Source organism: Nannobrachium achirus, assembly GCF_963921795.1.
Source record: "Nannobrachium achirus genome assembly, chromosome: 10".
NCBI classification, from domain to species: Eukaryota; Metazoa; Chordata; class Actinopteri; order Myctophiformes; family Myctophidae; genus Nannobrachium; species Nannobrachium achirus.
In genome coordinates, this window is record NC_137819.1 from 10,042,411 (window position 1) to 10,059,683 (window position 17,273).

At 45.0% G+C, this 17,273-nt stretch overlaps 1 protein-coding gene across 1 annotated transcript in view; it reads left to right on the forward strand.

The window, feature by feature from the left end:
- Positions 1 to 259: 259 nt before the first annotated feature.
- Positions 260 to 17,273, forward strand: part of LOC308292796 (ankyrin repeat and IBR domain-containing protein 1-like) — a gene marked incomplete at its 3' end in the record, with an annotated part of 56,432 nt that continues 39,418 nt past the window's right edge. Inside the window, exons 1-8 of the mRNA XM_080735225.1 lie at positions 260 to 292; positions 1,018 to 1,292; positions 7,610 to 7,781; positions 10,214 to 10,345; positions 11,343 to 11,519; positions 13,032 to 13,149; positions 14,770 to 14,993; positions 16,344 to 16,432. Coding sequence (XP_080591351.1) covers positions 1,105 to 1,292; positions 7,610 to 7,781; positions 10,214 to 10,345; positions 11,343 to 11,519; positions 13,032 to 13,149; positions 14,770 to 14,993; positions 16,344 to 16,432 — 1,100 coding nt within the window. The 5' untranslated portion in view covers positions 260 to 292; positions 1,018 to 1,104. The remainder of the gene's footprint in view (positions 293 to 1,017; positions 1,293 to 7,609; positions 7,782 to 10,213; positions 10,346 to 11,342; positions 11,520 to 13,031; positions 13,150 to 14,769; positions 14,994 to 16,343; positions 16,433 to 17,273) is intronic.

Sequence of the window (17,273 nt, forward strand, 5' to 3'; positions counted from 1 at the left end):
CTGTCTGTTTGACTCTCTGGTTGTCTGGTCTCCCCACTGCAGGGCAGGAGCATGTCTCTATACTGTCTGTTTGACTCTCTGGTTGTCTGGTCTCCCCATGCAGGGCAGGAGGATGTCTCTATACTGTCTGTTTGACTCTCTGGTTGTCTGGTCTCCCCACTGCAGGGCAGGAGCATGCAGGGAACCATGAAGCTGTAAACGAGGACCTGCCGTGACCCGGGGAGGAGGAGGAGGAGGAGGAGGAGGAGGAGGAGGTCATCGGCAGGCAGGCGTCTCTCGCCGCTCCCCGTAGGTACAGTAGGTGGGCCCGCACAGAGTACAAAACGCTGATGCTGGCCTTCAAAGCAGCCAAATGTATGGCACCACCTTACCTCCAAAACCTGATCAACCCCTACAACCACACCCGTTCTCTCAGATCAGCCAACATGCTGACAGAACGCTCGCTAAAAACCCCAGGACAACGATCCACTTGTCCTAGACTCTTTGCCCTCCTGGCCCCCAAACTGTGGAATAAACTCCCTGTTGTACTTAGAACTACAGGCTCACTCCCTTTAGCTTCCGCCGTGGTCTGAAGACTCACCTCTTCAGACTACACCTCGGCCCATAGCACTTACCGTAGCACTTGCCTATCCTCAATGACCATACATGTCATTTAGATATTGATATTGAGAATGCTTTCATCGTTTTAGCCATTTTAGCGATTTTGATTTCATGCATGCTAAACATGTATTTTTAGACACAATAAGCCGTAGATTTCTCCCAAGATTGCGGTGCATCTTGGGAATGGGCTTATTGTGTCTAAAAAATACATATTTAGCCACTTGTACACATGCCCCCAGCCACTGAAATCAAAATCATTAAAATCACTAAAATGATAGCATGAAATGAAAACATTTTAACACTCATCTTTTCTTTTCTCTAATTACAATCTAAAACCCTTGTTGTAAGTTGTCCTTTAAGGGAACCGAGAACCGGAAAACAAGAAAAACCCTTAACGATCTCAATCCCTCCCTGCAGGTAGCGGGGTGGGCGTCGACACCGGACCACCCCGCCTAGAACCGCCACCCCGAGGCCCACCCCCCCACGCGGAGCTGAAGCGTTGCCATGGGCAACACGGCCACCAAGTTCCGCAAGGCCCTGGTGGGTGGGGATGAGGTGCTGGCCTGGCAGCTGTACGAGGGGAACCCCCAGTTCAGGGACAGCCTGGACCCCAACGCCTCTTATGGGGAGACCTACCAGCACAACACGGCCCTGCACTATGTGTGTCGACACGCTATGACGAGGCTGCTCAGGTAAACACTACACAACATCTCTCTATATACAGTATAACAGTAAGACTCCCTAAACAGGAGATAAGCGACCATCACGTCGCATACACAAACTTTAGAAGGCAATGGCAATTATGGGAATATGGGAAACGGGACAGATCCATGTTGATGACATGACTTTAGAGATACTGTGTACCGCTTTGCGTGATTTTAGGGCAAAATATGTAGGAGCAGTGTCCAAAAATGTGTTTTGCAATAATCGGCCGCATGTGTGTGCCAAGTTTGGCATGGATAGGGGCAACGGTAAGTGACGTTACTTTACGGACAGGCGGACAGCCGGTGGAGCTTTTCATAGTAACTTGCAACCCAACGGTCGCAATAAACACGCCATGACAAGGCTGCTCAGGTAAACACTACAAAACTAAACTAAAACCATGTGAAAATAGCTGATCTACGGGCTTGTGGTTGTAGATTCAGACTGAAATATTTCACATTTTCTTTTTTTCTTCCCTCCTATAATGACTTGCCCAGAATAGCAGGTGGTGAAAGTGGTTGTAAACGGAGCCGTAGTAATGCAGGGTAAAGATGCACAGGATACTGAATGTAACCTAAAAACAAGATACTGTATGAAAATAACCTAAAAACAGCTGTGCAGATGTGACCTCATTATACAGCAGCACACCAGTGTACAATGTTACCTTGTATGTTCCACTGGGGAAGCATACGTACTGTACATACTGTACTTACAGGCATGTACACATAGAACCTACTGAATCATATATGGACAACAGTGAAGTGGAACAGTAAAGATTAGATCCAACCAGGAGAGGATGTAACTAACTAGTAAGACACCTCAGGGCGCGACGAGGTCGCACCATGTCTTGGCCATCTGGCCAGTGATGTATATCGGACCAGATCTGCAAAGATCATTTGCAGATCTTGAGATATCGGACCAATTACCCATACAGTATTTGGAGACCCCTGGTACCCATATATGGAGATCCATGTACTGTATATGGAGATATGCTGTGAGAGGAGCCCAAACATGCTTACTCAGTTATTTGTTGTGTGGAAGTCCTATGATGTCTATGACATCTAACATCATACCCTTTTCTACCCATACACAGAGATCCCTGTCTGTAGAACCAGCCACACAGATATGGGCTGTCTTGGCCATCTGTCTTGACCATATATGGATTATGTTAGTGTGGTATTTAACCAATGTGGCATTCCCATATGAAGTCCTGTTAGATATGAGCTTAATATTGATTATGTCAGTGTGACATCACAGTGAAGCCAGAGTGTGATGTCAGAGCGGCAAACCCATAGGCCGTAAAAAAGTGTACAGAGGGAGTCAGCATGTGCCGTTTCACATACTTCTAAACTGTGACCTTTGGTCGCAATAAACTGCTCACTGCAGTAGAGTGTGTGTGTGTGTGTGTGTGTGTGTGTGTGTGTGTGTGTGTGTGTGTGTGTGTGTGTGTGTGTGTGTGTGTGTGTGTGTGTGTGTGTGTGTGTGTGTGTGTGTGTGTGTGTGTGTGTGTGTGTGTGTGTGTGTGTGTGTGTGTGTGTGTGTGTGTGTGTGTGTGTGGCGTGCGTGCGTGCGTGCGCGCGCGCGCGTGTGTTCTTCAAGTTTAAAATGATACTAAATATTTTCTTAAGTGTCCAAATAAATTCAAAATATTATCAAATTATCTCGCAGCACCCCTGGACTGCCGTCACGTCACCCCAGGGTGCCCCGTCACTTTGAAAACCCCTGCCTTATAGTGTGGGCACATGCATATAATTTTGCGGGTCCTTGACATGAAAACGTTTGAGCACCTCTGATAGGCCTATAGAAGTTTATACGTTTTCTAAATAAACTTTTAGGATTTAGAAGACATTTGCAGAATCAGCCTCAGGTCTTAACGGGGTAAGGTGTGAGAAAGAAACAATGCCAACATGGCATTAAGCCGTCGGCTCCTCTGACTCAATAAGACCCCCCCCCCCTCACCCCTCTCCCATCTTCCTCCTCCCCTCTCTTCCTCTTCCTCCCCTGCCCTTTCTCCCTGTGTGATTACAGGGTCTCAGAGGGAGGAAGCCATATGAAAAGGCCACCTAATTATCTGTGTGTGTGTGTGTGCGTGTGTGTGCGCGGCTGCGCGCGTGTGTGTGTGTGTGTGTGTGTGTGTGTGTGTGTGTGTGTGTGTGTGTGTGTGTGTGTGTGTGTGTGTGTGTGTGTGTGTGTGTGTGTGTGTGTGTGTGTGTGTGTGTGTGTGTGTGTGTGTGTGTGTGTGTGTGTGTGTGTGTGTGTGAGAGAGAGAGAGAGAGAGAGTCCTCACACACTGACTGTCCGCGCTGCAGTGAATCGCTGCTCCATTTAGCGGTCACTTCCTGTTCGTACCCCCATTAGGGGGACGGGATGATAATGGTGATTATCATTCGTCACGATACAAAGCGCTCACAGTGATCATATTGTCGTGGAGATTTTAGATTCTTATCGTGAAAGGTCGTCCTTTGTCGTACACTGGACCCCTTTTGTCCCCGTCTATGCCAAGGGCTCCCTGAATGAATGTAAAATAAATTATGTCTGATATTATTTGCCGATATCCGATTTTCCGATATTGTCCAACTCTTAATTTCCGATTTCCGATATCAACAGATATGCAGACTTTTTTCACCATATCCCTTATGCCTAATCTTGTTTTTTATTTTTATTTTATCTTGAAAGACATTTTAAAATACGTTATTAAAATGTTTTTCAAAAAATGTCTAATAAGATCAGGCACAAGGGATAATATACTGTTGGTAAAATAGGGCCCCAAAGTTCTGCCAAAAATAGCTGATCTTGAGGTCAAAGAGAGTTTTAAGCATATTTTGATTATCGCAAATCTTAAATTGCTTTCATTTTGGCCAAAATAATAATAGTGACATGAACTGTTACGCACGCACGCACGCACGCACGCACGCACACACACACACACACACACACACACACACACACACACACACACACACACACACACACACACACACACACACACACTAAAATGCACTCTTTTGGGAGCGTTTTCTCTGCTCTAGATCTAATTATATCCAGAAACGGCCACTGTGGAGGGTTGCAGACACGACCTTAGTTTGTTTTCCAGGACTAAAGCACCATTCCTTAGTATAAGAGACCTGGTTTGCACTGTACTTGATGAGTTCTTTTTCTATCCACAATAACTCTCTTCACCAAAAATACAGATGTACAAGCTTACAACGTGTCGGCTATTTTCAAATAGCCACGGTATAAAATAGGGCTAAAGTCCTTCATGTATGTTTTGTAATATTATAATTTATATCTGCAAAGTAACTAGTACTGTAGCTTAAGTTTTCAAATAATGTTAGTGGAGTAAAAGTACAATATTTAGTTCTGAGATGTTGTGGAGTAGAAGTAAAAGTATTGGAAATTGGAAATACTCAAGTAAAGTACAAATACTTCAAAATTGTACAAATCTCACGATACCTCAGAGACAGAACTTGCCTCAATAAGATGAAGTACTGAGTGCGTTGGGAAATGGGCACCGGGTGTGTGGTCAGTGTAGTGAGTGCAGTGGTCAGTGACGTTGAGAGTGCATTCAGTGTGGCTTATTTACCAACGACCAGAAAAGAGGCAGCTGTGTGCTTTTTCAGTCGGAAAACGTTCTTAAAAGCAGCAGTTGCAAACGCAACGTTGCTATTGATAGGTAATTTAATTCATAACATTGGCCTACCTGCATGCTGTTAGTTTACACGTTGATGTGTGTGTAACAATAAAGCCCAAAGGACCAATAAATCAGCAAATGGTGCATTTTGTCATCATTTCCTACGCCATTGTTCACAGCTGAGCTAGTGCAAGACACCGCCATGAAAACCAACCAATGAAAACACCGCACCGACGCACCACACCGCCAAACCCCATCTTCTGAGTAGGGTCATTCAGTGTGTGCACTCAGCACACCGGTGCGCCACGCACTGAATTTCCGAACGACAACGCACCAAGTGCACCGAATAAACGAACGACAACATGGCACACCAGTACGTTGAGTGCGCATTTTCCGAACGCACCCACTGTGTGTGCACATTGAAAAGCAAGTGATTGTAAAACAACCTGTTTGTTTCTTTTATATTCCTGAACCGATTTTATGAAAAAGGTCGCAGTCGTTCATAAGTAGTGTTGGTTTGTGAGCTGGTCCAGCCGGCTCCATTCACTGCCATGTGTTTCATTGAACTTCCGTTCCGGTGCGAGATTTGGCAGCCATGATGAGTGTCATGGTGCATCCCCGGCATCCAGGGCGTCCTTTCCTTCAGAAAGAGATTCCCTGCGAGCAGGATGGAAATGGGAAGGGAAAAGATGGATAGCATGAGGAGAGAGGAACAGGAATGAGGAGGAGAAGAGATAGATCATAGCACTAGAAGCAGTGGTCTTCCGAGCACAGGTCTCCACCAGGTCAGGTAGGTTATTGTGGCCTGGTGGTGGCGCTATAATAGGGTAATGTGAAAAGGGTGCCATGTCCTCTTCGCCCTTTCACGGTGATCGAACGCTGCATGCATGATTTGAGGCATTTTGTCCCAAAAATGTGTAGTTCAAACGGACCAATCCTGCAAACTTTGGAAGCCAATCTTAGCCAATCAGGATGGAATATGGAAAATCGGACAAATTCATGTCGATCACATGACTGTAGAGATACTGCACACACGCACGGACGGACGGACGGACGGACGGACGGACGGACAGGGGCGAAAACATAGTCTCCCCATGCCTTCGGCCTGGTGGAGACAATAAGGAGAGAGGTGGAGGAATGGAGGAAGAGAGGAGAAAAGATGGATAGCATAATGAGGAGAAGAAGGGATGTAAAGCTAATCAGTAAAATGGAGGTGGAGAAACATTTACTGTTGCTGTAGAACTGCAGCCACAGCTGAGCTGCCACATTCATCAGCCTGTGTGTGTGTGTGTGTGTGTGTGTGTGTGTGTGTGTGTGTGTGTGTGTGTGTGTGTGTGTGTGTGTGTGTGTGTGTGTGTGTGTGTGTGTGTGTGTGTGTGTGTGTGTGTGTGTGTGTGTGTGTGTGTGTGTACACGCTATTTTCACATACAGTAAACAGTGCACCACTTAAACCCTATCTAATGTACCGTGTTGTACGTTGCTTAGTGAAAACAGACATTCTAGTGCTTGTAGATTTTATTTGAATGTTCTTCTAATATAAACCCAGAACACTGCATGAATTCAATACAAAAGCACTGGTATCAAAGTGTAATTAAAGTACCAAAAGTAGAAAGTAGTCATTGTGCAGAATGTCCCATAATTTCACACATTTTCAAGTGTATCACTGGTTGCTATGAATCAATAGTGTCTTCTTGAATGAACTGTGGCAATTTTCTTTATGAATTAATGAGAGGTTAAAAATCAATCTCTCTCTATCTCTCCTCCTCTCCTACCTCTTTCTCTCCTCTCATCTTCTCATCTCATCCTCTCATCCCACCCTCTGTCTTTCTGTCAATAATTCCTGCTCTTTTCTCAATCCATCTCCCACCCTCCCTCCCTCCCTCCCTCCCTTCTTTCCATCCATCATCCACCCATCATCCCACCCCTTACTTGCATCCTTTCATCCATTCCATCAATCCCTCTGTCTATCCATCATTCTCTTGACCACAAGGTTAAAATGTAATTTACATAGCATGTTGTTTAGACGGATGCTAGGTTCATTGTTTACGTGTATGATCCTAGTATACTGAGACACTACACTTTCTCTCTGCATTCTATGATCCTATAGTTTACTGAGACACTACACTGTCTCTCTGCATTCTATGATCCTATAGTTTACTGAGACACTACACTGTCTCTCTGCATTCTATGATCCTATAGTTTACTGAGACGCTACGCTGTCTGCATTCTATTATCCTATATTTTACTGAGACGCTACGCTTATTTTTACAGAATCAAAGGTTTTATGGTCATGATTCACCAGGATCCATTCCTGGATGGCTTGATTCTAGGCTTAAAATAATTGATATCAATATTTTTGTAAAGTAAATAAAACTTTTGGGCAAGTGGAGTTTGCCTTCAGGTTGCCCGACGGTCAATTGTGTTTGAATTGGGAATCAACTGTCTTCGTTAAATGTTATTGGTTATTCATTAAAAGAACAGTTTGTGCTCATTCAGACTTTCAAATTGACTGTCGCCACTCCGGAAGTTATCGATTGGATTTAACATTGATTTAACTTTTCGGGCAAGTGGGCATGACCTTTGGGCAAGTAGAACTTGACCTGTACTTGCCCGGTGGGAAAGTGCCTCTTGTCAACCCCTGATTGTAATGGCTGGCCTCTCTGTCGCCCCCTCCAGGTCGTTCCTGTTCAGTAAAGAGGGGAACCCCAACAAGCGCAACGTGCACAACGAGACCTGTCTCCACGTGCTGTGCCAGGGCCCGCAGATCCTGCTGCTGCCAGAGGGGGCGCTGTCCCCACGCCTGGCCCGGCCGCACAGGGACGAGCAGCGACGCGCAGACTGCCTGCAGGTGCATGCACGCACACATACACGCACACGCACGCACACACACACACACACATGCACGCATGCACACACACACACACACACACACGCACACGCACACACACGCGCACACACAATTTTAACAATTTTAAATTAATGCTTTCTTTGCTGTACATAAGTGTCGTACGAGTGTCATACATATGTAGCGGGAAAACAGATCTACAAACTGAGCTTGTAGATCTGCTATTTTTTTTTTTTTTAGTTTTGGAAGTGAAAGTAAAAGTTTTTAAGTCTGTGTCTGTAGTTTGATGTAAAGAATTAACAACAGCTTAACTAAAATGTAACAACTACAGTACTGTATGTTGGATTCATTGGAACGCAGGTTCTATTTTACACTTGTTTAAAAGTATTATCTTTATCTTTATCTTTATTGTCCCCGAAGGGATGTCTGAAAGAACAACACATATGTAACACAAAACAACACATCACAAAGACAGATCACAAGTCCCCCTAGGCCCCCCTAGGTTCCCAGGGAAATTCAAAGGGACATTTCAACCCAGGGAGGTTAAATTGTGAAGTCACAATTTAAGGACTTTTAAGACATCTTTAATACCTCAAGAAAGAAAAAAGACCATTGCTGCATCAAAAGTAATCAACAAACTATTTATAAACTGGTCAAATATTGGCCAAAAAGTACATCACACACACCGTATGTCTTGGTGTGCCTCTGGGATCTTCTGGCTATGAAAAGTGTGCCCTGGCAGAAAAAAAAGGTTCCCAACCTTTTTTCTGCCCTATCGTTTATTGTGATAAAAAACACTTACAATAATCGTATCGTGGAGGTTTTTTTGGTACCCTAGACATAATTCGTCCTTTGGGGAAGACTAATTGGGGAACCCTGCTCTACCAAATCTCTTTGCCAAAAAAATAGCCGATCTACAAGCTCAGAACGAGTTGCAACGCGCTGTGAGCTTGTAGATCGGCTATTTTTGGGCAAATGTTCCGCCCCAGGATAATGGATGTTGGAGGTATTTTGATTTATCGCGATAATATCGTAAATCGCAATTTATTTGGCCACAATAATCGAGACATGAAATGTTCATCAAACATATAATTTTCCAAACTCACTCACGCTCTAACGATCTAACGCTCACGCTTATCTACGTTTATCTATTCACTCGCTTCAGCAACTGATCCCAAAGTTCACATGGTATTGGCCATTAGCATTATACCAACGCTGACGGAGCCCGAATTTCATTTCTCCCAAATTAAAGCTGTTTTTTAGCGTTTTCTTTGCCTGTTGTCATGGTTACGGTCCGTTCCTCCAGGCCATGGGATCTGTAGCCCCACACACACACACACACACACAGCTCCCTCTCTCACAGATAGGAATGTGCATTCTCTCTCTCTCTCTCTCTCTCTCTCTCTCTCTCTCTCTCTCTCTCTCTCTCTCTCACACACACGCTTTCACCAGGTGCGTTTGATGTGTGTCTCATCTTCCAACGGGTATGAAAAAATCAAACCTTGGTTCGAAGTGGAGCCGTGAAATTGAGCACTTCCAGATCTATGTTTTTGATTCTATGTGTTCCCCCCTGTGTGTGTGTGTGCGTGTGTGTGCCTGGCCTGAAAACAGCGCCCCTCCCTTAACATGTGTGGTCATAAAAGGTACTGTTCGAACTCAACGGGACAGTTCTCACTGGTGAGACAGGACACACATTGCCACTCAGAGGGAGACCATGGGCTCCGCCCACGGCTCCAAAAAAAGGAAAATTATTTGTATCCATCATAAATATACACTCCTCCATGAGCTGCTCCTTACATTATGATGCTCCCACATATTCTCACGCACACACCAGTTACAGTAACTTTCCCCACAACCCACACTCTGCACATATTTTGGAGCACATATCGTCGAACGGGTAAGGTCTAGTATCACTGTACACAGAGAACCATCCCATCCACGGGGGTGGGGCAGTTAGTTTAGTGCAGCGATGGCAGAGGAGACAAAACTCCTGCTAAAACAAAAGAAAGTACTAAGCGTGCAATGTTTTCTCTTATGTTCCTAAATACATGCTAGTATTTGTTTCAGAATATTACTCACTGTACTGTTAGCTCTGTTTTAAGTCAATAACTTGAAAAATCATATCACTGTCAGGCAGAAACCTTGTATCTCCAAGTTTCACATTTGTATGTGTTTTTCGTAAAGTAAAGCCCTGCTTCATCACACAAGACTGTCGCACAAGACTAGTGAAAATAGCAGATCTACAAGTACACAACGGCTCACATTGTGAGGCGTTGTTTGCTTGTAGATCGGCTATTTTCACTAGTTGAAATCATTTTTTAAATGATAACTACAAGGTTTCCGCCCAACAGTGGCGATGTGTATTTACAGTATATTGCCGTGGCTAATTTGTGTGCGTGTGTGTGTGTGTGTGTGCGTGTGCGTGTCTGTACCAGATGATGCTGAGCTGGACGGGGGCCAGGCTGGACAGGGGTCAGTACGAGAGGGCCAACGTCAACGCTACGGACAACCGTCACTCCACCTGTCTGCACCACGCTGCTGCTGCTGGCATGAAGAGCTGTGTAGAGGTCTGTCTGTCTGTCTGTCTGTCTGTCTGTCTGTCTGGATGTCTGTCTGTCTGTCTGTCTGTCTGTCTGTACCACGCTGCTGCTGCTGGCATGAAGAGCTGTGTAGAGGTGAGACACACTGGGAGACACAGAGAAAGAGAGACAGACGAGACAGAGGGAGAGATGGAGAGATGGAATCCTGTCCACATGTTGAAGTGTCCTTGAGCAAGACACAGAACCCCACATTGCCACACTGGTGTGTGAATGTGGGAAGTGAGGAAGCTAGTGTCGACTGCTTGCCGCTTCACTTCCCAGTGTATGAATGAATGGACCATTGTAAAGTGGATTGAGTTTGCAACTTGCCTAGAAAAGCGCTATAAAAATGCCATTCATTATCTCGAGGTGAAATCGTGGTGGAGAGACTAAACGGTTCCGGTGAGCTAAGGGTTGCTTCACTTGCTTTTTGCGTGATGATGTGGTCCTGATGGCGCCTTCGGTCCGAGACCACCTTCAGCTCTCACTGGATCGGTTCGGTTCGCAGTAGAGTGTGCGGCGGCTGGGATGAGGATCAGCATTTCTAAATCTTTGTGCAGTCCCAAGTAGGGAACAAGACTTTACCCCAGATGATGTCTTCACGAGTGAGGGGAGGACAGAGGGGGAGATCAGCTCGGTATTGTCGTTGCTGTATCGCATTGTGACGAAAAGAGAGCTGAGCCAGAAGGCAAAGCTCTCTGTCTACCGTGCAATCTGAGTTCCTACTCTCACCTATGGTCATGAAGTGTGGGTAATGACCGAAAGAAAAAGGTCACGGGTACAAGTGGCCGAAATTTGTTTTCTCAGAGAGACAGGGCGAGAAGTTAAGTCACCCGAGAGAGACTCGGAGTAGATCTACTGCTCCTACACTTGGAAAGGAGACAGCTTAAGTGTGGTGTCAATTACTTAACAGTGTCTTCCTCCTTCTCTGTTTTTCAACCTCTGTCCCCCTCTCCCCTGTCTCCCTCTCCCTCTCTCTCTCCAGCTGTTGATCCAGAGTGAAGCGGACCTGTTCATGGAGGATGAGGACCGGCTGACTCCATGTGACCATGCAGAGAGGCAGCAGCACACAGAGCTGGCTCTCAGCCTGGAGTCTCAGATGGTGTTCTCCTCCTCTGGCTCTGACACCCAGGGGGAGAGCACCCTGCTGCAGCGCAAGGAGGTGGGGAGTCTTTAATGGTCATGTTTCTGTCACATCACCTTAGAACAGAACACACTCCTTGAGGTGTTTTTTGACACAATTATATTTGCACATACATGATTTTTTTTGCATTTACCCATCCTATAACAACTAGCAGCAGTGATGTAATTTACCCATCCAGCAGTGAGCAGCCATTCTACATGGCTCTGGGGTGCTCAGGGTTAAGAGTCTTGCTCAGGGACACATTGACACATTGCTGGCCTGGAATCGTACCAGGGACATCCAGGAGCTCTGGCTGCCCAGGCGGCCTCACTGACCACTCTATTGCTGCTATGGCCGCCCCTTACCGTCAATATACAGTATATACTTATCCAATAACAGTACAGTACGTAAGCCAGTGCTTTTCAAACTTTTTGTGCCCATAGTTTTGTACACATTGCAATGATAAATAATGTGTGTAACCACAAAAAATGTCCGTCGACCACCCTTTTTCACTGAGGAATACTAAATAAGAACTAAGCTATGATTCTGGTGGGACAACACAGTCACATGGGTCATCTCTCTACTTAATGGTTGTGTCTCAAGTTGCTAAACTCACTGCTAAACAATGACCTGCGTGTGGCGCGGCTCAGGAAGTCCTGGCCTGGATATCCTCTGGCTGCAACGGAAGCCCACAATCCCTTGTTGCCTTCCAGTCCAGACTGACTAAATGGTAAACATTGTCCCTTGTTGCCTGGCTTCCAGACTGACTAAATGGTAAACACTGTCCCTTGTTGCCTGGCTTCCAGACTGACTACCGGTAAATGGTAAACATTGTCCCTGGCTGTCGATGGTTTCTGAGATTGCACTGGCATTGTTCCATTCCTTCTGTTGTGCTGCGCCTTCCCCTAACTACTGCCTTCTCTCAATCAGTGGTGTAAAGTAACTAAATACATTTACACAAGTACTGTATCTAAGTTCAATTTTAAGATACTTTTCCTTTACTGGTTTATTGCCAATTGTCAGTACTTTTACTTCTACTCCACTACATCTCAGAGGCAAATGTTGTACTTTTAACTTCACTCCAATTATTTGAAAACTTTAGTTACTAGCAGCTACTTGTAAATACATTATTAGAAAACATATGTTAGCCACTTCATATTGATGTTATCCTATGCAAAGTACTTGTTGTATCCCTCTGTCTTTCAATGTTATATGAGATTCATAAAGTGGTTCCTGTGTAAATACGCTGAAAAGCTTACCAGGATCTCCTTTTAGTTGACCTTGTACCAGTGATTTGTACTGTCATGAAACTGTACTTTTTCCTATTGTAAACTTCAAATACATTCTTAAATTAATTGAAAAATCCCTATACACATTTTCCTCCATTTGAAAATAGCAGATCTACAAGATCATTTGAAGACTTTTTTCCACCACTGCTCGCAATAATATGTTTTACTTCTCTCTATCTCTCTCTCTCTCTCTCTCTCTCTCTCTCTCTCTGTCTCTCTCTGTCTCTCTCTCTCTCTCTGTCTCTCTATGTCTCTCTCTCAGCCATATGAGGGTCTAAAGCTCCAGGACCTTCGCAGGCTGAAGGACATGTTAATCGTGGAGACAGCAGACATGCTGCAAGCCCCCCTGTTCACTGCAGAGGCCCTGCTCCGAGCGCACGGTGTGTCTGTCACACGTCACACTTTTGCCCTGCTGATATCTCCGCAACCGTTGCCCCGATCCATGCCAAATTTTGCACACACACTCCTTGCCTGCCAAACTACAACATCCACCCATCAATTCTCACATGGCCCTCTTCTAGCGCCACCATGAGGCCGATTCTTGCAAAACACATTTCTGGACACTGCTCCTACAAATGTTGCCCTAAAATCATGCAAATCGGTACACACTTGCTCTACACTCATGTCATCAACATGGATATGTCCCATCTAGTGCCACCTTCAGGCTGATTTTTTAAAACACATTTTTGGACACTACTCCTACAGATTTAGCCCTAAAATCATGCAAATCGCTACACAGTATGTCTACACTCATATCATCAACATGGATCTGTCCCATATAGCGCCACCATCAGGCCGATTTTTTTTACAGATTTGCCCTAAAACCACGCTGCGACCTGACCGTCGCTTTTCTCCCGATTACTGAGTCTTACTGGTGGCTAAACATGGCAAAATAATAAATGAATGGCATTCATAAAATCACCATTCTAAAATCGCCATTCTAAAATCACCGTTCTAAAATGATGATTTAGGGCCACGGTGGCACAGTCAGTGGCGCTGTCGCTTCACAGCTAGAAGGTCCTGGGTTCGATTCCCACCAGGGGACGCTGTGGACACTGGGGGCGTGTTCTCTCCTCCACGTCATCAGTGCCCATACCCTAAGTGGGGTTGGCAAAAGGGCCTTTTTGTGTGGAGTTTGCATGTTCTCCCCGTGTCCCCTATAGGGTATGTACCCTCACAAAAACATGCAGTAATCCTGGTCTCTATACTGCCTCCCCCTGGCCAGCCTGATGGAGGCGAAAGGAACTGGTTGGAATAACGTGTTGCATCCCTTCCATGCATTACGTCCAAACCGGGGAACCTCCCAGGTTGGCAGAGGGAGAGCAGAGCCCAGGATTACAGCTTAGGAAATTGGCACTGGGTGAAAAATGGGTTACCAAATGTTAGTCTAACCTAAACGCTGACATTCTATGGGGCCGGCAGATCTCACCGCCTCCTCCGGCGTTTCAGAAAGGACGTGGAGGGGGACATTACTCCTGCTGCTGTCCGCTTTGAGTAAATGAGGAAGTGATCCGCAGCGGAAAACGAGCGATTTTATAATGATAATGGATAAGCACAAACAAACCATTTCACATGAACAATACTGATGTAAAATAAGATATCTGAACGGCTACATTATATTTTACATTATATTTTACATACAATTAAAATGTTGTGTCCCAGGCTTTTCTTTCTTGAAAAGTCTGGATCCCGAGGCTACAAAATCATAGGATAACATTTTTAAAAAATAAACAAAAATTTTGATTTAGTAATATAATATATATGTGTGTGTGTGCGTGTATGTGCGTGTGTGTGTGTTTGTGTGTGTGCACCTGTGTGTGTGCGTGCACCTGTGTGTGTGCGTGTATGTGTGTGTGTGTGTGTGTGCGCACGTGTGTGTGTGCGCGCGTGTGTGTGTGTGTGTGTGTGTGTGTGTGTGTGTGTGTGTGTGTGTGCGTGCGTGTGTGCGTGCGTGCGTGCGTGCGTGCGTGCGTGCGTGTGTGTTTGTGCGTGCGTGTCAGACTGGGACAGGGAGAAGCTCCTGGAAGCGTGGATGTCGGACGCGGAGGGCTGCTGCCAGCGCAGCGGCGTGACCATGCCCACCCCCCCGCCCAGCGGATACAACGCCTGGGACACCCTGCCCTCGCCCCGCACCCCCCGCACCCCCCGCTCACCCCTCACCCTCACCCTCACCTCGCCCACCGACAGCTGTCTCACCCCGCCTGACGAGGAGGGCCTCGCCACGGTGAGAGCGAACCACCCCACCCCACCACCCTACACTAACCCAGCATCTTCATTCAATTTCAAATCAACCCTCGTGTCTCTAGTTTGGACTAGGGATGGGCAATATAATCCATATGGCCATATATTGCGATACTGTATCGATACTCCAGGCTGTAGTATCGCAATACTTTTGAAGAAAAATAACTGCAGAGAAACCAGTGGTCGAAGTCCGGTCCACTGCCTCTAGATTTGTCAATTTGTCCATTGAGTTATCAATATAATGTGATGTGCATGCATATTATTAGACTACCCCGGTGGTACATGGCAAGTTGTATTTTAAGCTCTCCAAAAAAAACTGTAAATTATTTCGAATATCGCATCGCAACATTCTGTATCTTGATGCAATCGTATTGTGGCCCAATTATCATGATACATTTTGTATTGTGAGATCCTTGCCAATACCCATCCATAGTTTGGACTTTTCGTTATAGGTGAACATGTTCAAAAGATTACCGCACATTTTAGTACCACAACTAAAAGCTCATAATGTGTCGCATAGCAACTCGTCGTGAGGTTGTACAGTATATCCGACCGATTGACATCGTGGGAACTAGGAAAACAGGGCCAAGATTGTACAAAAGTTGGACATTCTTTCAAACTAATTTCAAGCTTCAGAATCTTGAATGGTCTGAATAAATGTTCTTTAACGCAGTAGAAGCAGTTCTGAGCACAGGACTGAACTATTGCATTGATTAAAGTTCTTTCTCAGGTCATTTAGCCAGAGGCCAGCATGTCTTTCTGTTCTCTTATATTTCTAACAGTGCTGCAAGCCCTACAGTCATTATAGATATTTTATATGTTAAAGTTAAAGCGTATTTGAATTGGTCAAACTTAGCAAGAGCTTACTAATATTGACACAAACTTGTATACTTCATAAAAGCTTAAAAATCTCAAAAGGCTAAAATGTCAGTCTGTGATTACTTCAACTGGTTGTCTGTACAGTATGTAGTGAACGGCGGCATACATACACATTTAGAAGGATAATACCAAGACATCATAACAGCATTTTACATATTGTTCGTATTGCTCCCCGTGCACTCAGATAGGCTAGCTGACAGAACCTTCGCTAAAAATCCCAGGACAACTAAACTCTGCTCCCTCTTGGCCCCCAAACTGTGGAATAAACTCCCAGTTGCAATTAGAACAGCAGACTGACTGACTGTGTGTGTGTGTGTGTGTGTGTGTGTGTGTGTGTGTGTGTGTGTGTGTGTGTGTGTGTGTGTGTGTGTGTGTGTGTGTGTGTGTGTGTGTGTGTGTGTGTGTGTGTGTGTGTGTGTGTGTGTGTGCGCGCGCGCGCTGTGTTCTCCTGCAGTGTGGGATCTGTCTGTGTTCCATCTCAGTGTTTGAGGACCCAGTAGACATGTCCTGTGGACACGAGTTCTGCAGAGCCTGCTGGGAGGGGTAAGAGAGAGAGTGTGTACTGAACATGCATACTTAAGGGCTGTCCATACTGTCTCCGACCACCAAACTTTTCGTCGGAAAGTTCAGACTTTCCGACGCGCAGCTTTCCGAACTCTAATTCGAGGTAATGTGTTTCAGAGGTTGCGAGTGACGTCATCTTGTAGTTGAACCAGATCTTTTTCCGATGAAAGGTTCGGTGGTCGTAGAGAATATGGACAGGCTTTTAAGGGTCATCCCCACTGGGCAAGATAAAGATGAAGATATGGTGGATGGTAGTGTCTACACTGGACAATACCATCCACCACCATCCATTTCAATTGAGAAAGATATGTTTTTATCTTTATCTTGCCTGGTGGGAATGACCCTTTATCCTGGTCATTTGTTCTGTTACCAAGGCTTTTTTTTTCTTTCTTTCTGTATTGTTTCTTCATTTCTTTGATTGATTGATTGATTGATTGATTGATTGAAGACTTTATTAGAAGTTTGCATAGGAAAAGGTACAGTTTCATGACGGTACAGTTCACTGGTACAAGGTCAACTAAAAGGAGATCCTAGAAAAGACTAAGCTTATTTCCATAGGAAACCATTGAAGTATCTCATATAACATTGAATGACAGACGGATAGAACACAGTACTATGCAGTAGATATAGTAAAAAAAAAGTAAATAAAAATAAAATAAACAGTGCAAAAAATATATACAGTAACTTGACCACAAGTTAAAATTCTAATTTACATAGCATGTTATTAGACAGATGGTCATTGTTGCAACTGTAGGTCGCTATTTAGTATGAAAACTTACATCTCATAATATCTGTCTGTCTGTCACACCTCATGCTCCAT